Source organism: Electrophorus electricus, chromosome 12 (genome assembly GCF_013358815.1).
Source record: "Electrophorus electricus isolate fEleEle1 chromosome 12, fEleEle1.pri, whole genome shotgun sequence".
Classification (NCBI taxonomy): Eukaryota; Metazoa; Chordata; class Actinopteri; order Gymnotiformes; family Gymnotidae; genus Electrophorus; species Electrophorus electricus.
In genome coordinates this window covers 16,066,138-16,088,905 of record NC_049546.1, presented here as the reverse complement: position 1 = coordinate 16,088,905, position 22,768 = coordinate 16,066,138, and the positions used below count along the sequence as shown (strand labels likewise).

At 46.9% G+C, this 22,768-nt stretch overlaps 1 protein-coding gene across 1 annotated transcript in view; it reads left to right on the top strand.

Annotated features, from left to right (window-relative positions):
- LOC113581496 (GPI ethanolamine phosphate transferase 2-like) overlaps nucleotides 1-22,768 on the top strand; it is a 32,378-nt gene that overhangs the window by 709 nt on the left and 8,901 nt on the right. Inside the window, exons 2-6 of the mRNA XM_027016675.2 lie at nucleotides 157-362; nucleotides 8,915-9,124; nucleotides 9,544-9,732; nucleotides 15,773-15,911; nucleotides 17,313-17,525. Of these exons, the coding sequence (XP_026872476.2) occupies nucleotides 157-362; nucleotides 8,915-9,124; nucleotides 9,544-9,732; nucleotides 15,773-15,911; nucleotides 17,313-17,525 (957 nt within the window). The remainder of the gene's footprint in view (nucleotides 1-156; nucleotides 363-8,914; nucleotides 9,125-9,543; nucleotides 9,733-15,772; nucleotides 15,912-17,312; nucleotides 17,526-22,768) is intronic.

The following is a 22,768-nucleotide window of genomic DNA, read 5'->3' as shown; positions in this document are numbered from 1 at the left end:
ATCTATGGGGATGGTCTCAAACATCTGACTAAAGTCACATTAGTCTTAACTTGAAATGGGGTGAATTATAATCCAACGTGGAACCCTGCTCATGAAATTCATCTACATCTCTTGTATTCGGTGTGTGTTTACCGGCGTTTTGATTTTCTTTTGCAGGAAGCGGGCCAAACTCAACCCAGCTCCCTCCCCCTTTATTTAAGCGCGTGGTGATCATGTTGATAGATGCTTTGAGAGAGGACTTTGTTTTCGGCCCCAACGGGAAGAGGTTCATGCCCTTTACGAGACAAATCGTAGAGGAAGGGTCCTCCCACGGCTTCATAGCCAAAGCCAGGGCCCCTACTGTCACTATGCCAAGAATTAAGGTAAGTCTGAGAGTACGTGTGTTTAATTAACGTGCAGCCATTTTTGATTTATGCTCCTAAATAGTAATCAAAACATGCATCAGCTGTCTGCCCAAGCAGACCCCAATATGGCATCAGGTGAACTGCCTGCCTTAATGTAGAACAACTCATAGAAAGGTTGATATTGTTCTAAATTTCTACTTAATTTATATGGGTTTGACAATCGCTGTAAGGAAGTCATGTTGCATTTTTATGACATTTATTGTTTTTCTCCTCGCTGCCTCTCAGATGATTCAGATACTTCTTCAGTTGTTTATAGGTGAACATACACTTAGTAAAATTTAAGGTAAATTCTATTATATATTGTAGCAGAAATGCTGTCCTGGGTAATTGCAGCGCATTTCCACTCTTACCAGCATTATCCAGTCCAGATTTTTTTTTATCCTTGCATTTACTTTTAGGTTTCTCTGCTGACAGGGAAGTAGAGAAGGTATGGATGTTCACTCAACCCAACAAATATTTAACAAAATACTACAGTGGACACTGAAAAAACTGAAATGGACTGTATATGGGTGCTCCACACTACAGAGGGAAACCCAGGCTTGTGCACAAAATACATTGGCTTTATATGTTCCAGCCTATCTGTCATTTTCCAGCAGAGGGCAGTAGAGTTCTTTTACCCTGGGACTGTCCAAATTCACCCCCCCTCGAACTCCCTCACTCACTTCACTGCAGTGCTTTCTGTTTTTACCTGGCATGATGCGACCAACTAACCCGAATCACTGTCTCCTGGAAACCATCTTCGGGTCAGTCATTAAGTGGCTTTGTGCTTGCCTGGGGCTGTCGGTACTTGAAGAGAAAACAGGCAGCCTCGAAAGAATACAACTAAAGGAAGATGAACTTGGAGCCAAAGACGAATGTTTTAGGAGTCCTCTGGTTTGTAATGAGGGTTTTCACTGCCCCTGCGCTGATATGCTCACAGGGATCACTGTGAATCAGTAAGATCTGGTTTAAGCATACTGGCATACTATCCATGCGCACCATTTTGTTTGTCTATCAGTGTTTTGTATTTGAAGTCTTAATGAAAGCAGTTTGTAAAAATTTCTGAGGCAAGTTAACCCAGGCATGCATTGCGTTCAATCTTAGTTCTCAAAAACGCTCCAGTACAATAGGAAGAACTTGGATTGAAAGGAATTAATAGGTTAAACATAGTATTTATAACACTTCATTTATTACGTGTTATAGGTCCTTCATTAATCAGATGAAGCTTTTAAAATAGCATCATTAACCCTTGTGTCCTTGTGGCTTAAGTGGTTTAAACATGACTAAAAATGGACAGTTACATTGGATCAATTATTTATTACAGTTAAGAATTGTAATTTGTCTTCACTGAGTATATTTATAGGAACATGTGTAGTCAGTATAATGCATCATAAATGGTATAATTGCTATTCATTAAAAATGATGTACCTATGGCCAAGCCATGTGTTTTTTCCTTGCCATGCCTGTCATAGCTGTGGTTGAACACACGGGTTTTGTCAAAATGTTGTACTTTTTGGAATATATTTTTTTTATTCCTTTGTCAGACATGGAATTTAATCTAAATTTGGAAGCATGGTGTGTCTGGTCAAGAGCCAGCCTTTGATGCGTCTCTTTTTTTCTACCGTACCTTATTTTCTGGTTCACTACCCGTGCCTCTTCACTCCTGACAAAAAAAGACGACACAAAAGGATATCCTTAGAGAGTCCTCTCCAAAGATATCCTTAGAAAGCTTTAAGGCTCCTGAGCTGTTGCAAGCCCGCAGGCTAATAGGCCTTCAGTTCATCCTCCGTTCCATCGTGACTCCTGTTGTTTTGCCCTGTGATGGACCCATTATGGGCTGTTTGCAAACACTTATGCCGCACACAGCTGCTAACGTCTTCTAGGTCATGCTCAGACGTTAACATATCAGGTGGTGAAGTGGCCAGCCGTAGAACTTACTTAGTCACACCACTGACTTGTGTAATTCACTCATTCTGCATCTACCTAACCTGCTTTTCCTCCACATCTGAAAGGAACTGTTTTACAGCTCCTCCAATATAGGGATGTCGCAGGACTTTTGTAGCACATGCCCTTGCTATATCAGAGTTGAGCCTGAAGGACTCTCGAGTCCCTGCTCTCTCTCCTGTGTACTATGATCAGGTTGCAAATGCACCCTAGAAAATGGTGTGGATGAACTGGAGTTGGGCTCTGTTGTGTATTGCTTACACTTGCTGTTATCTCTATGCACCAGTAGGTGGAATATTGTTCGTGTAGCTCGGGCAAATAGTTCAGTAGAGTTCCCAATTCAACTCCAGCATATGTCCTTCATTTATTTAAAGTAGACCCCGCGTATTGTCTTTTTGAAATATTGCGTTATTGTAGACATAACATAATTGGCGACGAGGTGTATGACTTCATTTCTGACCATGGTTTCAGATGGCACTCGACATGGCAGCTATCATTGGCCGTATCGAAACCTTTGATGAAAACAGAACATTGAACAACCTGTGTCAAAAGATCCAAGCACTTTATGGAAGCGAATCGTACGAAGAGTGCAAAGAAAGTACCTGTGCTACTCAGTGTTATGGGGCAAAGCATATGGTCTGCTGTGTAACCTCGTGGCTCTTGAGAAGGCAGGCATCAAAAGTTACACAGACATTAAGGCATTATTGCAGTAGCCTTTAACCCCCAAACTACTCGTAAATAGTGAATGGTTTCACTTTAACAGACAGAATCAGGAGGCAGGTTAAACCCTTTCGCAATGCGTAGCCATGCCTGAAAGATTGTCGGAGCACTGTGAGTTTGGCAAACAGTTGGAGGATGCACTCAGCAATAGATTTGCTTGTGGTTGCACGAAAGCGCTTGCTAACGGAGGCCACGCTGACGTTCAGGAAGGCGGTGGAAATGGCTGCAGCGCATGAATCACAGCAGCTCAGGGAATTGCTGAAGGTAAATGTGGTCTCAGCGATGTGGAAAAGCCACTAAAGTAAAATACTAAATAATACTAAAGAAAAATGGATCAGTGCAGTGATTTCAACGTGACGGTAAAATCTTTCCTCCAAGTTGAAGATTACACACTTCCACAGATTGAAGATCTTTTTGCATCTCTGGCAGAAGGGCAGTGATTCAGCTAGCTAGATCTGTTCCAACCTAGATCTGTCATCTTTTTTGCAAGATGACACAAATTCACAAAAACTGACGATCACTACCCTGGATGATAATCTGGTAACAGGATTTACTGGTACTGAACACCTTGAACATTTGGATGCACTTCTTAGATGTTTGAAGGACTTTGGCTTGAGAGTTGAGAAGGAAAAGTGGATTTTTTTCAAAGACTCTTTGTAGTAGTTGGGACATATAATTGATGCTGCAGGGTTGCACAAATCTCCAGAGAAAGTTCGGGCAATCCTTGAGGCACCAGCCCCATCTAATGTTACTTAGTTAAGGTTGTGTTTAGGTTTGATTAGTTATTTTGCTCAAATAATTCCCAACCTGGCAACATCTTGAATCTGTTGGATACTGTGTAAGGGTGCACAGTGGTATTGGTCTACAGAATGTGAATCTTCATTTAGGATGGCAAAGGACAAGCAGGCATCACACAAGGTACTGACACATTACAACCATCAAAAACAGCATCCGGTTGCCATGCGATGCATCACCATATGGTATTGGTGAGGGTCATCTCTCATATGCTTCCTAGTGGTGAAGAAAGGTCAATAACTTTCACATCATGGACAAGGCAGAACAGAATTATGCACAAATTGAGTGGGAGGCTTTGGCAATCATTTTGCGGCGTAAAAAAGTTCCACTTATCTCTCTGTGGGCTGAACATTGCACTCCTCACTGATCACCCCCTGACCGCAATCTTTGGTGCACAGAATGGGGTTCGTTCCATGACAGCAGCATGCATGCAAAGGTGCGATTTACTCCTGTCTGCACACAAGTACTCAACTAAAGCAGCACATCATGCTAATGGTCTCTTGACCGCTGTTACGAGTGGAAGACGAAGACAAGGTGGACACTGTTGACGTGTTCTACTTGAGGCAAATAGAAACACTACCACTCAGTTCCAGTGAAATTCATTGCGAGATGCGGGCAGAACCTACCTTATCAGCAGTCCTGATGCTTGTCATGCAAGGAAGCAAAGCAGTCAGTAATACAAGTGACAGTGAGTTCGTTTCATACTAGGTGCAATGGACCTGTGCAGCAATGGATCTGTGCAGCAAGAGTGCTTAATGTGGGGCGTCATTATTCCTCCTAAACTTCGCTCGAGGATTTTTAAAGAGTTGCACACTGACTATCCTGGTGTGGTCGGAACGAAGGCCTTTTCCTATAGCTATCTTTGGTGGCCTGGTCTTGATGCGGACATTGAGCTGCATGCCAAGAATCCGAATCTGACGTAACATTCCCTGCAGCGCAAACACCGGCTGCTCCGCCTCCACTCTAGACTCCAGCTGAGGCTGCCAGACGTTTTGGGGAGCCGGTGCAGACGTCTCGGGGGGGGGGGGGGTAAGACCCGTGAGGCGGAAAAGTGCGTTCCATGCTTTTAGCCTAATGGAGAGGCACTGCTGGTCCTTCATCAGCACAAAGGCCTACATGCTTAGGGCCTAAAAGAAACGAGCCTAAAAAGGTTGCCCTCCATGGGCCCTTGTCTGAGAGAAATTAGGCTGCTTTCAGCTTTTATGATCCAATCAATACCTCGTAAAAGTTTACAAGAATAGGCAGTGATCCTTTTTCAGTGTCCTAGCTCCAAGTTATCCAGCTGGACAGGCAGGCTGGCCATGCGTGGGTGATTTAAAACTGGAGCTCTCCACTGTAACTCAAGCTGATGTGTTTTTGCCTAGTAAGGAGTAAAAATATAGATTTTTAAGATGGGAGATTCAAGGCCCCGTACAGATGAAACAGCACACAGGATTTGGTTGGGTGTGGAGTTTGTGCCATTTGGGAAGATTTTTTTTCTGAAGTTTATCTTTGGAGACCTTGTTCTTAAGCATGTTCTTATTCCTACCTCACTATGCAAATGCTTTGAATTCCCTGGGACAGCAGAATCCTGATCACAAAAAAAGACCAAAAAAAAAGGGGGGGGGGGGGGGGGGGAAATGAAGTTGCAGCAAAAAGAGATTTAAACAGCTAATGGCAACTATGTCGAACGCTAGACCTGAGACACAAGAAAGACTTGCTGTTTTTGGTGGGAGTTTCTGTCTGGATTTCTGTAGTAAATGAAAACCAACCCAAGATCATTTTGATGTGAAATGTGGATAGGATTGGCACAGGCATTTGTAATGGTGAGACAAGAGGGTTCAAATGCCACTACTTTCTTCCCTCCTGTCGAGTTCAAAGGGAACACCTCGGGCACTGCGGAGTTAGTGTGTGGCTAGTCGTCATTAATATGGCAGCCTAATCACTTGCCTCAGTGCACCTGTCATGATTCACTGAAGAGAGCTACAGCAGACCCGGAATTGGCGGAGGGTTTGGTGGTGAGGGCATTTGTTAACTGGCTTGTCCTTACGGTCTACCAAGCAGCTGTGGTGTGGAGACAGCCCACTGCAGCATGTGCTTACGTCACTGTAGTGTTCATTAGGGAGGGGGAAACAGTAGTGTTGAGCTCTGTTACGCTATTCTTTAGTTAGGACTTTCCGTTCCACAGTCCTGATTGTTTTGGCCGTGACTGTGTGTGCACGTGTGTGTTTTCTTAAGGAGCTTTGTGTGGTTGCTTAGCTTGTAATGATGAAATAGTTGGAAATGTATTGCTTACTAAAGAAGAGCCAGTCTCTTTCCCATATGTGCAGACAGTGATATCATGGGGAGCGTCTGCCACGTGCTTACAAGACATTTCCTGGCTAACAAGCACCCCCCCCCCCCACCCCCGCCCAAAGGAAAAGTATGACCCTCATACGTATGAGTCTCCTGATCAGTGAGCAGGACCCGTTCCTTTCATATCAAGCATTTCATCAAGGGTGTCGACATGTCAACACTGGAAGAGTGAGCAGTAAAAAGACACATAGTTTCGATTTAACCTCCCTGCCTGGTGCAACCCTGAATGAATGCAGATTGCTGCACTTGTGCATCGATTCATCCCTTTAAGTCCTTTTACGGGATGCAAGGCGAGCACTGGGATCCCCAGAGAGCACGCAAGTTGGGGGAGGAGTGAGCAGCAGCTGGGATATCCCAACGGAATGTCACTGGCTTCATTTATTTTTACCCTTGAGTGGTTACTTCCACAGGCCTTTCCCAAGGATGCACCTATCGACACTGCGAGGCTTAAAACATTGCACTTGCAGTTCCTGTGGTAACGATGGTCTCTGGAAAATTCCCATCCTCCTTCTAGCACCAGCAAGCCATAGTTAAAACCCTATCGAACCCTTCTGGCTTGCTGTTCTGGGTACAAGCAAACGCGCCCTTCTCCTGCGGTTCCCGGACCCAACGCGCAAAGCTGTGGCACAGCACAAGCGCAGACGCGTTAATTGCTCGTAATTCCCCACAGCAAATATGACAGGATCAAGCCATTACGTGGCAACCGTGAAATCTTGCGGGCCTCAGCAGCAAGAAGCAGACATTGTAATAAGTGCTGAGAGGGCAGGTAACTCCGCTAAGCGAGGAGAGGAGCGGAAGCGGTAGCTACTTTAGCCCATCTGCCGAAACCGTGTGACTAATGACTGTGCGACGGCCAGACATGACGAGCACCATAGGTGAGAGCGCGAGAGAAAGGCAGGCTCGGGGGGGCAGAGGCGAGGCTAGCGCATGGAGCAATCTTTCAGAGAAACGAAGTGTCTAGATGAACGACACAATCATCATAACTGCAAACCTTTTGGAATTATCTTGATTCAAACATGGATGCTTCTTAAAACATCTTAAACATTTTAAGTTAATTATTTAAGCAGTTTAAACTACAATCATTAATGCAATACTGAAAGCCTTATACGTATAAACTAGTAGAACCTCCTTTATTGCTCATAAGCTCAACCATATGCAGTGATTTAAGAAGTCGTTTTGCGTGTTCCTCTATACAGTACTGTTTCAATTCATTAATATTTCACGGATGTCCTTCTTGAATGACCTGCTTCAGATCACATCATGCATATCAATACATATTTTGGCCATTGTCATGTTGCCTGAGCCAGTCTCTCTTCAGGTTAAGATTACAGGCATTTGTTTATAGGATATCCCGATACAGCTTAATTAATTAGTGGGTCCCTCACTGATTATGACTGGTATCGTCTAGACCCTTTAGCAACAAAACAACCGTTATTCTCTCTACTAAGTGGCAGAATTCAGATCAAGGTTTACAGAAACCTTGGAGGCAAGCAGCATTTTCCTTCTTTGTGTATTTATTGGGAAGCAGAGGTTTCCTCTCCTACAAACATTACTTTTATTGATGTTATTTTTATTAGTAAACCCATAAAAACAAGTGTAAGAGATCCTTAGCTTGCATCTTAGTTTTTGGCTCCGTTTGAGGTTTGTTTGGTGTAGGTTGTTATTATGTATTGTATCGGTGTTTACATCCTATAACATAAATAATAATCCTAATAAACAGCAAGGCATGGCAACAACACTGTCTGGATAAATATCTTTATCATTTCTTTTGCGGAGATCTCTGTGTGAAAGATATGTGAAAGCCTCACATTTTAAGTGCCATTTTGTTCCGAAATCCAGGCCGTTCCAGAAGTTTCCATGGGGTTCTGCGAGCTTTGTCTCCCGGCTGCACCTTATCAAATGGGAGCATAAGCAAGGCACAGGGAAATGACAGAGACATGCAGACAAACTGAGCCAGGGCCGTGGAAAGGAGACGACTAGATGAGGGCAGCGCGTTAGGCAGACGGAGCGGCACAGACCCTGTCACCTCAGCCTCGTACTTCTCTCTGCGAGACGTTAATTGGCTCAGAAGATGGTGTTAAGGGAGATCACAGCGAGTCGGAATAAACACCATGATTATACCGTGAATCGTGATCACAGGCTCCGTGCACGCATAAGTGTGCGCATGCTTGAGTGCGTGCGTGCGTGTAAGAGCGAGAAGTACATAATGAGCAGGAGCAATAAGTAGCCGTCGTGACGGGCCTTAGCACACGCCGAGTGACTCGTATTCGTTAGCTGGGAAACGAGCTAATGAGCACGCGCAGGAAGCCCGGCGTCGTCACGCATTTCGGAGGGCACGCACTCCTTTCTGCATGGCCTTTTGTTGCCTTCTGCACCCAAGCAAAAAAAACCCAAAACAAACAAAAAAAAAACCTGCGCACAGACTCATTGTTTACTGTTCAATGTTTATTCACTCTGAAACCTCCGTTGTTTGATGCCTTCCAAACCCTGCAGGCGGAGCCAGAAGGTGCCTCCTCTAGGGTGAAGATGGTAACGTGCGGTTGACATGAGGGCAAACACGGTCCCTCTTGCGAATCAAAGCATCTGCCGCCGATGCTCCTCGTTTTGCCTCGTTGAGTGCTTCCACGACAGAAGCTTTGAAGAATGGCGTTCTAAGAACACTAGACCTGTAAGACGCAGCCATGTTAAATCATGCCCACTGTCAGCTCTCCGTGCTCTGTGTGTACGTCACCGGCCAGGCCCTGACCACAGGCAGCATTCCGGGCTTCATCGACGTGGTGATGAACCTCAACTCTCCAGCCCTTCTCGAGGACAACCTCATCCGGCAGGCCAAGGACGCGGGCAAGAGGATTGTCTTCTACGGCGACGACACGTGGGTGCGGCTCTTCCCACGGCATTTCACAGAGCACGACGGAACCACGTCCTTCTTCGTCTCAGACTACACCGAGGTGAGTGAACGAGAGACGATGGGATAATGTAATCCTGGTGTTAGGTTCATGCTCATTAAAGGCTCATTAAGGCAATCTTAATGGCCACTGATTTGCATCTTTCAAATTGCACTTGCCTCAAACAACAGGCCATACTTAGGATTGCTCAACTGTACATGGTTTGAGGTAAGTGTGCGGTCAGACTGACTTGCTTATGTGGTTTCTGATTCTATAACATACCTACAAACAGTAGCAGCAGACACATCGAAACTGGAATTTAGTCCATTAGTTTCATCATTCCATACAGTTTATCAGTTGCGCATTTGTGAAAGGTTGAAAACTCATGAACAATCATGAGTTATAATTGTGGCTTTTGTAGATGTGTGTGTCCCGCGCTCGCTCTAGACGCAGATAAAACCCGGGTGCTTGTCCCATCTCAGGTGGACAATAACGTGACGCGTCACTTGGACAGCACCCTGAAGAGGGCCGACTGGGACGTGTTGATCCTGCACTACCTGGGGCTCGACCACATCGGCCACATCAGCGGACCCCACAGCGCCCTCATCGGGCCCAAACTCCTCGAGATGGATGACATCATCAAGAAAATACACACCTCTCTCACAGCACGGGTAGCGCCAAGCCCCTGCCCTGTTCCTTTTCTCTCTCTCTCTCTCTCTCTCTCCCTCTCTCCCCCTCTCTCTCTCTCCCTCTCTCTCTCCCTCTCTCTCTCCCCCTCCCTTTCTCTCTCTCACTCTCTCCCCCTTCCTCTCTCTCTCTCACTCTCTCCCCCTCCCTCCCTCCCTCTCTCTCTCCCCCTCCCTTTCCCTCTCTCACTCTCTCCCCCTCTCTCTCTCCCCCTCTCTCTCTCTCTCTCCCCCTCTCTCTCTCTCTCTCCCTCTCTCCCCCTCTCTCTCTCTCTCTCTCTCCCCCCCTCTCTCTCTCTCTCTCTCCCTCTCTCTCCCTCTCTCTCTCTCTCTCTCTCTCTCTCCCTCCCTCTCTCTCACCCTCTCTCTCTCTCTCTCTCTCTCACACTCACTCTCTCTCTCTCTCTCTCTCTCTCTCTCTCTCTCTCTCTGGTCTATGGGCTCATGCCCATTCATCGCAAAGTCTAACCAAGCAAATGAAATTTGGCCTGATTCAGTTAATCAGAGACTTGGTCTGACCATTGTGTTTTGATTAAGCGAATTGATTCAGATGGAGTTTTGTGTGTGTGTGTGTCTGTCTGTTCATTCTTTTTCTTTTTAATGCATTTCCCTCTTAAGTCAAATTTCAGCTCCTTCATGTGAATCTTTTATGCTCTTGTCATTCAAGAGTACACGTTGCTACTTGGACACTAAGTAGCAAAGTATTTTTGCTAAGTCTTTTTTTAAGTCTTTTATCAGTGATTCTTACTCAGCCCTCTGTACCCTGCCCTCAGCTAGTCTTGGATCTCGGGTCACTGGCGCTGGCTTTCGAGCTCAGTCCAGCTTGCAAGTTCACGTTCCTCAGCTCCGTACGCTCTGCACTTTTAACGCTGTGTCATCCCCATCACAATTTAGTTAGGTTGGCGCCTTGTGCCGCTCCTGTGGCATCCGCACGCCGCGTCTGCTCCCGTCTCTGCCAGCTCTTTGTGTGCATAATCTCGCGCTTTGATGCGTTTATCTGAAGCACTCAGCGCGTCGCTTCGCTCCTGTTTTATTTAACGGAATCATAACTGCTGTTCTGTTCTAATGCATTTTTAACCACAAACCAGCTTTTCTATGCTTTCAAAGGCAGATGCAGTAGCAGGGCTGCTTGCTTGTGTGTTTTGTTTTTTTTTCCCCCCCCCCGTAACGCATCCTCCTCCTTCCTTTCTTGTCCTTCTCCGAGTGCGTGGGGGGGGGAGCACAGCCCCAGTCCTGGTTTGGAGGCAGAAGTGTTGTAGTGTTGTGTCCCAAATGCAGACAGCTTGGTATTTTGCACTTGATGGTGAATGTATCTCTCTTTCTCTTTCTCATGTGCCCGTGCTCACTTTATCTCTCCATTCCCCTCATCTCTCTCAAAATTGTTCAGTAGCTTTCTACCATGCATAGACCCTGTTACTAGGGAGAACTGTTAGACTGCTGTAGAGTAAGAGGAAGTTGGAGGACGGATGTGGTACAAAACATTATCCGAAGCCTTTTGTTATCTCGCTGAAGTACTGCATTTTCCAAAAGGATCAAACCTAATGGAGCACACGAGAGACTTTGCCAGTTATGAATGGCTACTTCTTAAATGACCAGTATAAGCCCCGCTCTCTGATGCAGTCCACTGCAGCAGGAAGAAAGGGCGAGACCATCATGCACCAATCCTTCGTCATGATCGACACTGTGTGTGTGTGTGTGTGTGTGTGTGTGTGTGTGTGTTTGCCATTGAAGATATTTTATGCTCGTTTCAATGCCGGTGGGTGGGTGTGCATGCCTGCTTGCAGAGAGCTGTGTGTTTTGTCCTTTTCCACTGTGTCCCACTCCGCCGCCCTGCTGGAACCATTAGTGCATTGCTTGCTGAGGCTGGTTCACCGCTGGCCAATTTAACACCAAGCTGCCGATGGGGATAATTGCCTGTGCTCTCAGCCTGGGGCAGAGGTTCAGACAAGAGACGCATGTCCTAACAGCAGACAAGGGACAGGCAGGACAAGGGACAGACTTACTGCTGGTGAATCAGGGTCATCTTCCCAATGTACTGGCCTGGGAATGACCGACGGCTGTTAGACGAGCGCAAAATTAGAAGGAAAAGGGTCTGTTTCCTGTGGAGCTCGTGCACACATTGCCTCTCTCCACGGTCGAGTGCCACGTGTGGCCGTGGGGCCACTCGCCCAGAGCTGCAGTGGCTCACAGGGATGTGTGCTGTGCGCCAGTCCACATCAGCAAATTAGCGAGAGCTGCTGTCACTAAGCTGCCTTTGTTTATTTGTTTTTGTTTTTGTTTGTTTGTTTATCTGTCCGCCCTCACTTCCTAAAGTGCCATCTCACCCCATCTCCCCAAGCCAGTTTTGTGCCCCAGGGCTTGCCGCTGTGCCCTATTTTTGCCTGCGTCACATGACCGGATTGTAGGGTAGGATCGATCGGCTGTGGGCAGGTTGTTTTTTGTTGTTGTTGTTGTTGTTGTTTGCTTGTTTTGTAGCAGTTTCTCCCTCTAGCCGCACACTTGCATTAATAAGGTTCAGGAGTGTTTCGTATGACACCAGATCTCCTGGCACTGCACAAAACACCCCCACCCCTTTTTGGTTATTTTAACATGTTTTCATGCATATCAGCTAAAAAGCTGCTGGAGTCTGATGACTCTGCTCTTTCTTTTCATTTTGTGGTGTCAGCTGCACCTTTCTTTACTGTGGAGTATCAAAGCGCTGTAGTATTATGCAACCAAAATAGCCCAACATAAGAAGCCAGATTATGAACCTCATTATGAGGGTATTGGCCCAACTGCTTGTACAAGTAGCAGAATCTTATTTATTGTTTCTCTTTGTTTGTTTGTTCCAAGAAAGAGTTGTAGACTTTCATGTCTTTTCTATGTTTGAAAAATGCCTTCTTGCTTTCTCTTCTTGTAGCTCAAACAGCTTTGTAACACCTTTCACTTTCAAAGTGTTGAATACACAGGTGAGCCTGCCTGTGACTTATTCCTTCAACCTTGATTCATTGTCTCTTCCGTAGTTGAAGCTGCTTTATGCAGTGTTCAGTGTTTCTTACATGGACGGAATGACGTGCCGGAGCTGGTGCCTTTTTTCCTGTTTTTCTCAGGTTTTGGTCTCTGTGTGAGACATTCACTCTGTGAGCTTCACTTATGACTGAACAGGAAACATGTTTCTTCTCTTAGCCACAGAGAAGCGTCCTAAGAAATGTTTTCCACGAAGCTGTAGGAAAACACCCTAGGGAAGTTCCCTGCCGGCGCAAGGGCAGCTCTAACTCTCGAACCTGTTCCTTTCCAGCTGAGATCTTAAATCTACGTTGTACTTGGCCGATGCAGAGAAACAAACCATGTTTTATCTAGATCCTCTCGGGAAGTGGACCCTGTGCTAAAAATAGTGCCCTCCCATGGGTTTATCTTGCACGATTTACCATTTATGAGTTAAATATTTGGATTTCTTCAATTTTTTACCACGTTTGACCACAGCAGAACATAATCAGGCTGTGTCCTTCCTCAGGGCCTAAAGACTTGGAAGTATAAGCAAGATCAACAAATGGGATTTTCACTTCTCGTGTGTGTGTGTGTGTGTGTGTTCGTGTTCGTGTTCGTTCCTGTTGCTTCCGTTTCTCTGCTCCATATCTCTCTCGTCCTCATTTTGCCTTATCTGTTATCTCCCTGCTTTCAGACCTTGTCTCCTTCAGTTTTTACTTGTTCCTTCTTTCTCAGGTTCTCCGTTTCTTTCTCCTCCTCCTCCTCACATTATCACTTAATCTGTGGCCCTCCAAGGTCTCTTTAAAACCACACCATCACGAGATTTGCACGTCTTCCTGGGTTCCCAAGTTCCTGTCCTCCTCCTTGTGACAACTCCTCCCTGCACCGTGCGGGGACTTCAACGCTACGCTGATCCCCAGCGTTTGGTCCACGGGCTTTTGTCATCTCATTTTAAACCTAAATTGTACAAGGGAGTCGTCAATCTGGATTCTGCCCCGTTAGTTCTGTGCAAAGGTGTAGCGTGTAATTACAGTGCTTGGAGAATCACCTTCCTGGCCCCTTTCCGCCCAGAACAATGCATCTGCAGCACACTGCAGTGGTGATTTTCTATGCCCAGAATGTCTTGCACTTCTGTTCGTTTAACCGCGGGCATAAAAACGATTCTGCACTGCAGGCTGACCGATAAACAGTTGGACGCCGCATTCACGTGAACAGATGGAGGACATGTTGAAGTAAACGTGACGGGTTGGATTGTTTACAGCACCATCACACTAGATTGCCAACGTTCGCGTGCTTGTAGGTCTTGGCGTTCAAATCGCCAAGCTGTTATTCTTCCTAAAGACTTGAGTGCTCGCAGTGCCATGTTGTGATTTGTCAGGGTCGAACAAGACTGCAAGTAGTCGCTGGCTAATTCTTCTCTAGCTTTCCTTTTGCGACTGTGACTGATTGAAGTGTGTTTCTGCTGTGTACCCACTGCCTCGGGGGTCGGCTTCTCCGAAAGAAAACAAACCCCAGCAGGAAGCTACCCACAGTCTTCCTGAATGGCTCGGTAATACGCCGGGAACGCTCAAAGCCACACTGCATCAGAAGGAATAAGGGTTTTAATGACATTATTTCTTTATCTTCCTTTCTGCCTATCTGTGTGTGAGCATTATCCGTGTGCTTTGTGGACAACCTGTTTTTGTTTTTTTTTGTTTGTTTTTTTTACAGAATCATCGTTATCTTTAATACTCTAACGCATATACCGGGATGAAAACCCACATGCGCGCACACACACACTACCATGTTTCCTCTTTGACTGCTACCACTCACTAAAGGTGGGCGGAATGACTGTGCCGTCTTTTCCGCCTCTCGCTCCCCTCGCGGAGCGCCGTCCTACTCTACTCTGCTGCCACAGACTGGGGCGGGGAGGGCGCAGGGCATTTCAAGCAGCAAGCGTGGGTGGGTCCCGGCTTCTTACGGACATCCACTGCCCATTACCCACTCTACTCTCTACGTCCTGTCGGTTTCAGGGTTCCCAGCTCCCTAGCATTTAGTCAGTAACACATACATTGGATATGTATATATTTATGTATGTACATGCTATGCGTTTTCGTGGCAACAACAGAGAGGCCTTGGAGACCCATGCTATAGATCTGCCTGAAATCTGGGAGGGAGTGAGGGAGTCAGAGAGAATTTACACGTACTTTTGCATCAGCTGTGATCCATTTTTCATCCATTTTGCCCTGTTTCTTATCCTGGACACGACGCAGGGCCTGATGTGTGGAGCAGCAGCCCCCCCACTCCGCTTGGCAGTCATCCATCTCGGCTCCTAACAGCCCCTAATGGGGCACTCCGGGGCACGAGCCAGGCCAATGGCTGACTTCGCTGCAGGGAATGCTTCGGCAGGCTAGAGGAGACCTTAGACAGCGGTCACGGCCCACAGCCTGCGGTAAAAGGTTTAGGCTTTACCCCTGATGCGGACCACCTTGACAGCGCCATCAAACAAGGGACGGCGCAATCCGTCATTGGACGCATTAGCGTTGTTGAGGAAAATCCATTTTAAATAACAGGGTGAGTCCGGGAAGGTGAGCCGTTGCTCAATTCTGGCTCACGTTGGCTACCACTTGCGTTGCGTCTTCTGTGCTTCATCCAGGCTTGGCACTTTTCCAGCGGTGCTACCTCGCACACACCTGCGCATGTGTGCTGAGCTGGAGCACGCAGCAGTGTCAACCGGGGTGTTCCCGCTGCGGTCGGCGGCGAATGCGGTGCGGCTAGCTGTCTGCTCGGCATTGGTCAGCCGTAGGTGGAGGTCAGGGAAGGTCAGCTGCTAGCGCGCTCTGCTAGCGCACTCTTATCCACAGGTGCGAGTGGCGCAAGTGTGGCTCAGCGCTTCCGTTTCTCTTTTTCATCCCTCTCTCTCGCTCTCGCTCTCGCTCTCGCACGCGCGCGCGCGGTCTCACTCTCTGCCCCACCCTTCCCTCCCTTGTGTCCGAACGGCTGCCGTGGTCGTCTGGCAAAACGTGCCCTCTCGCTCGCCGTCCTGACGCCCTCTCACGCTCTCTCCAATGTCCCGCAGGAGTCTGAGGACGCGCCGCCCGACCTGCTGGTGCTGTGCAGCGACCACGGCATGTCCGAGACCGGCAGCCACGGCGGGTCGTCTGAGCCGGAGGTCAGCACCCCCCTCGTCCTCATCAGTCTCGCCTTCCCCAGGAAAGGTGAGCCTCGCCCCCAATCCCCCTCATTGCCTCACCTATAGCAAGTCAGAGCGTGCCAGTGTCCCCAACTGCTGGCCATCGGTAGCGTTCCCACAGTGTTGCGCACCCCCGGTTCAGATAACTTGACACTGGTTTTGCTTTTGTCTAGGAATTATTCATTTCGTTAGCTATGGGCCTTCTGTAAGTGCTGAACACACAGTAGTCTATGAAACCCAGCAAGTGTGAACAGACCAGTGCCTTCTTAAGCAAGCCATATGGCCGAAGCCGTTAATGTCCTGTCCCTCACATACTGGCACAGATTGAGCAGGAAACCCTGTCCCTGGCTGTCCTGTCTGGGTGACGCATGTCTTCCTGTGCTAATGCCATGGTGTGGTGACTTGCAGGCATATTGTCTGTTCTGGCACACAGCTCCTTCACTCACCAGTCCCCTGCCTGCTAAGTTCAGGCATTCATTTCACGCACCCACCCCCTTCATTTGCAATGAATCGGACATTTAACGATTACAAATGCACAGAAAAAAGTAAACACACACACCACGCGCACACACACACTCAGACAGTGCCTCTCTTTGTAGACATGCATGCTATAAGCTGACGCACATAAGGTGTTACTAAATGTGTGATTAGTGAAAACTTAGTGAAATACTCACTCTCTCTCTCTCTCTCTCTCTCTCTCGCTCTCTTGCACGTGCATGCGCGCGCACACACACACACACACCCACCACAGTTTGCTTGCGCCCTCAAGTGTGAGCGCCTGACATCTTGGTGCAACTTGCTAGTGGTTCATTACCGCTCCTCGCGGTCCGTGGCAAACGTGTGGCCGAGCCATGTGTCTGTCTGCTTCCTGCTGTCAGCCTGAATGCGATAATTGTTACTTTTCTTGCCCAATCTTCAGAAATTATGTGCACGTTCGCTTTCAGTGCCCGCATTCATTCAGATACAAGCACACTCATTCAGGAGTCGCACAGCTACTTAGAGGCCTCTTAAGGCCTTTGTATGTGCAGCCTTTTCAAGAATGCCTTATCAAGCTTTTTTTACTTTCTGTTGCCTTCTATGCCAAGTGACCTGCTAAGATGCACAGAGATGCATTTATGCATTAAATATTGCAAGTGTAATTGAATATTTTAAAGTTTTATGGCTTTGTCAGATTTCTTATACCAGAAGTTCCTCTGGCAACTGAGATTTCAAATGTGATTTTTTTTTTATTTTCAGATCTGTTTATTTATTACTCTTTATTATTTATGAGTGTTTATTACAGGGTGAGTGGCATGTGGCATATTCTTCTTCTGCTCCTCTTTTGTGTGTGTGTGTGTGTGGGGGGGGGGGGGGGGCGGGGTGCGTACGTGTGCATTGATGCCTCCCCTTGCCCCCTGCTCATGCACATGTCTCTACCTCCATGCAGGGGGTGCGTTCCAGCCCAGCACCGTGGAGCAGGTGGACCTGGCACCCACGCTGGCCCTGGCCCTGGCGCTGCCCATCCCACGTAACAGCGTGGGCCGCCTCCTCCCCGCCGTGGTGGAGCAGGCTCCGCTCCGGGAACAGCTCCGCCTGCTCCACCTCAACGGCCACCAGCTCAGCTCTCTGCTCCGAGACAGCAACCCCACCTACCAAAGACGTGAGTTAACTTGCACCCCAGAACAAGTCTAACACACCCCAGCAAACACCTCTATATAATACCACATTTGTTTTTTTGTTGTTTTTTCCCAACCAATCAAATACCAAGTACTGATCTGTTGAGTGCCAGCCAGCTGACGCCATGTGTCATGTGCACTTGGCGCTAAACTGGAAGAAAGGTGTAAGTAACACACAGCTGCTGCTCTGTTTTCAGCTACTCACTTTACATCTGTTATAAGACCATAGAAATTAGAGCCCAAATGATATTTTTAGTTTTTACCTTACTAAGTCTTGCCCCTGCTGCAGGACCCTGCATAACACCATTAGCATATCAGCCATTACCATCGCGGATTGTGACGAAGTGCTGTAAGCTACCATCCGTGCCTTCGGTCATTAAGCAGGTCGCCGGTTTGCATGGGAATACCAGATACCAGATCAGGTGCTTAATGTACAGACCGATGACTGGGTCCAGCGTGACCCCACTCCAGTCAGAGTGGATGTGCAAGCGTTTCTCCTGCACCGAGGAGCAGAGGGCGGAGGGGTCGCCCAGGCAACTGGTGCTGCTCCCAGACTGCAGGGGAAATTGCTGCTGAAATTGGTACGGTGTGTGTGTGTGTCCGTTTCTTTCACTGCACGGTCATAAAAGTGAGCCCTTCTCAGGCCCTCGTGCCAGGCAGGCGGAGTGCAGAGACGTGCCGGGGCGTGGCTCCGGTTGCCAAGCGCTGATCATAAGCTTTCAAACTCGCACACCTCTTAAATCGTGCCCAGTGTTCAGTCCAGTGCTGTTATGGTCTTTCTTCTCTGGAGGCTCCCCAGAACCTGGTGATGGTCAGGGTGTGACGTATTCAAGCGCAGAGATGTGAGTTTTGGCTTTAGGGTACCATAAATCCATACAAACTGGGAATTAACAATCTTGGAGCTCAGGTATTGTGTGCGCGCAAGAGAGCATGCAACCCCTCCCTGCTATGAAGCTCAATCATATCCGTTCACAACAGGAGCATCACTGTTGCAGTCCATAGTCCCCTATCTGAAGTTTACACACCTCTTTCCTTTGGGTTTGTGTGTGTGTGTGTGTGTGTGTGTGTGTGTGTGTGTGTGAGTGTGAGAGAGAGAGCACATTTATCGCCTTTGCTTTGTGCTGATCCTCCCGCTCACATTTGCACGCAATGCCGTTCGTGTTATGTTGTGGGCTGAGAACAGTTTCACAGGGCTGCGTCAGGTTAAGGTGAGCGGCGCAAAGATAAAAGAACCGGACATCACCCCTTTAACTATCTGGAAGGCTTCATTGATTTAACGCAGATGGAGCACCTCCCACAGACAGCCAGTCACCCTCGCTACAGAGAGCGTTGAGATTTCAGGCTTACAGGGTGTGTGTGTGGGTGGGGGCGCGCGCGCGCGCGTGTGTGTGTGTGTGTGCGTGCGCACATATGCATTTGTTCAGGCTCACAGTATATACGCATATCTGTATGTGCGTGCATCTATTTCACTCTACCACATTAATGAGTACACGAGCAATGAAATGAGAGAAGTTTTCAATGTGTTGTATTGATTTAAACAAACGTGCTGTTCACACCATATTTCTACGCATTTGCGCTCTGCCTCTGGCTCGACGCTATGGAGCGCTGCTCCAGCGCACGCATGCCGCAGCTCTGAACTACCAGAAGAAATCGAGCAGCGGTGCGTGCAAAAGGACGGCGGGCTCACCTGCGCTCGCTTTCCTTTCCTCTTCTCCTTTTAAAAAAAAATATTTTTTTTTATTAAAGCAGACATTGTAGACTTTTCCGCTTCGCCAGTCACGGATGAGATGTGGCAGGAGAAGTCAAGCGCTCAGCTCTTCAGCGTCTGCCAGGCCGTGAGAGAGATGGATCTCCCGTTGTCTCTGGAGGCCATGAGCGCTCGCGCCCGGTGGGTGCCCAGCCGCCTGCTAAAACGCTGTCATTAGCTAAGTGTTCCATTGACTCCGGCGCTCGTCATTCTTGCGGGCGGACCGAGAGCATTAATTCAGCTCCGCGAGCTCTCTTCCATCTGTCACCTACTGTCCAAAGATGACTTGTTTTCAGTAGTGCTTCTCTGTTTGCCATGTGTGACCAACAGACAGGTTCAACAGAGTTCTGACTCATCAGGGGACCTCCCAGTCAGCAAATTATTATACTTCCAGATTACAGATTATACGTTTGGGTTACAGATTCAGACAGCACATATGACATAGTATATGTATGTATCTCCTTTATTAGAAACGTCTACCTATTTCAGACTATAGCCCATTTCTTGCCATGCACATTTCGTGTTAGCTATCCTTTAACTCTTCAAAAGCAGTTAGTTTCTGACCCAGAAAGTAGCACTGACACAGGTTAAACACACCTGCAGTACTGCTGGGCCTGATAAAATTGCATGATCAACACCCACGTCCAAGTTGCAAATATAAACTCTTCTTTCAAGTGCATGATTAAGTTAAATTTATGTGCTTTTTGTAGCGGTTTTAACACTAATAAATTGTCAGTCACAGTTGATGAGGTTAATTGGGGCACCACCCTAATAAACAGGGAAAATGTATTCATTATGTATTAATTTTAATTTATTAATGATTTAATAATTCACTCTCATCTCATGACAGTCAACAGTTCGATGTGATTATTTTTTCTCGTCTACCAAACGTAAGACTATCACTCTTGACTCACAGACATAATGACTTATATCTATTGAGTAAACAGAGATAGGAAAACGTGCATAAAAAAAATCATTGACTAAGATTCTACTGTTGACCAGAGGTATTGAGTTTTCTAGAATAAATATAGTAAACAGTCATAACAATACAACTAACCACAGTTAATCCAGATGATTCGTGGGGGACCAAAGTATCCAGCTAAGCTAATAAAAGTGAGGAATAAAATGAAAGGGGAATGACCAACTGGGCCGTCTACTCATCCAACAAGCAAAGACCAACAGAGGAAAGTTATTAATCAAGAGAGTTTGGTTGGGAAAGCGCAAGATTAAAGATATAACAGGAAGAATCTGAACTAAAGAGAAAGCTTGGGAAACAGCCAGTGGGAGAACTAATTATAGGATTGAGGAGGTTGACTCGCAGAGGGGAGGAAAAAAGTTACTGATGTGCTGTTGATATATATAGACATTTTCACAGAGATGAGTCTTTGCTCGACGTTTAAAGGCAGCTATTGGAAGTTCATTCCAACAACTGAGTCCCAGGATGGAGAAGAGTCTTGATGCTTGTCTTCCATGAATCTTGAAGGATTGTGGGTCAAGCCAGTCCAGACATGGAGCACAAAGTAATAGGGCAGGTCTGTTTTTGGCTTTGTAGGCAAGCATCATAGTTTGATGTGATACAAGCATCTGATATGAGCTACAATAAGCCAGTGAAATGAATATGAGTAGTGGAGTTACATTCTGGATCACTTGCAAAGGCCTGATAGGAACTCAAAGGAAGACCCACCAGGAGTGAGTTGCAGTAGTCAAGCCAGAAATGACAAGAAACTGAACAAGTACCTGGGTGGCCTCCCTACAAAGAGAAGGGAGAATTCTCTGAATGTTGCAGAGGAGAAACTTGAATGTCTGAATCAAGTTTGTGACATGAGCTGATAGTGACGACTGGTTATCCACAGTTAGACCAAAGTTTCTTGAATTCTCGGATGGATTGATTAAGGAGTTCTCAAAAGACATGTCAAGATTCCTCCAAGGATAAGTTACTCCCGGCATGTATAGCAACTCTTTCTGGTATTTGGTTTCAGGTGGTGGACACCCATCCATGATATGTCGGTCAAACATGCCAAGATGCAGCTAGAAACCTGCCTGTGGGAAGGATGTAGTTGGGTTATGGGTCTCATATCTGCAAAAGAAAGGCCCTTAACACACTCAGCTCCAGGAACACTGTACAATGGTTGAGCCTGCTTCCAAAGTAGTGGGGAAATGTGAAGACTGCATTTCATTGCCTTTTACTTGTACTGACCAATGACAATGAAGTTTAGTCTTAATCTTAAAATCCTCTAAGGTTAGAGAGGTTGGGAGGATTGTGAAGGCCAAAAAATGATAGAGCTTGCATGGATCAGATAATTCCAGTTTCTCTTTGTAGAATGAAACCTTTTGCAGCTGTAACGTCCGACGAGAACTTGGAAAAGAGAGACTGGAAAGCGTGAAGATCAGAATTTAGTTGTGATGTCCTCCACCTTCTATTTACCTTTCTTAGTTTTCTGCACAGGACAGTCAGCCAAGGATCAGGAGGGGAAACTCTGAATGGCCTGGAGGAGAGTGGACATTAAGGTCAATGGAAGAGGAAAAAGACTGAAGAGAGGCATGTGTCTATAGGAGATTCCGAGGAGAGAAAGGAAAAGGAACCCTGTTGTGGAAGAGAAGTCATGACAGCTGAAGCAGAGGAGGGGGAGAAATGGAGTTAAGGTTGCGACAAGTGGAGGATGAATGTGTAGGAGTGTTGTGGACAGGGAGAGGAAGAGTGTGCAAGTGTGAAGGATAGAAAGTTGCGATCTGAGAGGTGGGGGGGGGGGGGTGGTTACCGTGATATCCAGCGTTGGGGCAGGCCTGCTGAATATCAGGTCGAACGTGTTGCTTGCAGTGTGCGTTGGAGGAGACAGGTGAGGTTAAAGTCAGTGGGAGAAAGGAGCAGAAGTCAAGATGATGACAAATTGTCTTAGTAGAGAAGAATACAGTGGCTACATTGTATTTAAAAGAGGATATGAAAGGGTGAGAAGAACTGGGTGGAGTGAAACGCCGGTCTCTAGAGAGAAGCAAAACCTGTGCCGTCACCGCTGTCACTCTGCTGGGGTGAATGGGAGAAGAAGGCAAAAGATGGAACAGCTGGAGCAGCCGAGTTGTCCGGGGTGATTCAGAGCTGAGGCTGAGAGAAAGTGCATTTTGGACAGTATATTGGCAATTCCAAAGCCCACCTGCCACCATGGCCTGAAACTGTTGGTATTGCAGTTTCTGTGGTGTGATAATGTCTCCGTGGTGTAGCTGGGTATTTAAAACACATAAAAGAAGTAAGTAGTATAGAAATGAGAAGTCAAGTTTTTAAGATTTGATATTTTGCCTGGATAAAATAATCATGTCTACATGTTGATTGCACGGAAGAGGTAAAGCTGGAAGGATATCCACTTAAACAACAGACATGCAGGTCTGTAGCACATAGATCTGTAGTGGATCGCCTGTAAATTTATTAGCATGGGACCTAGCCTTGTAACTGCTAGTCCCAACCCTATAATTCACACCTTAGCCACC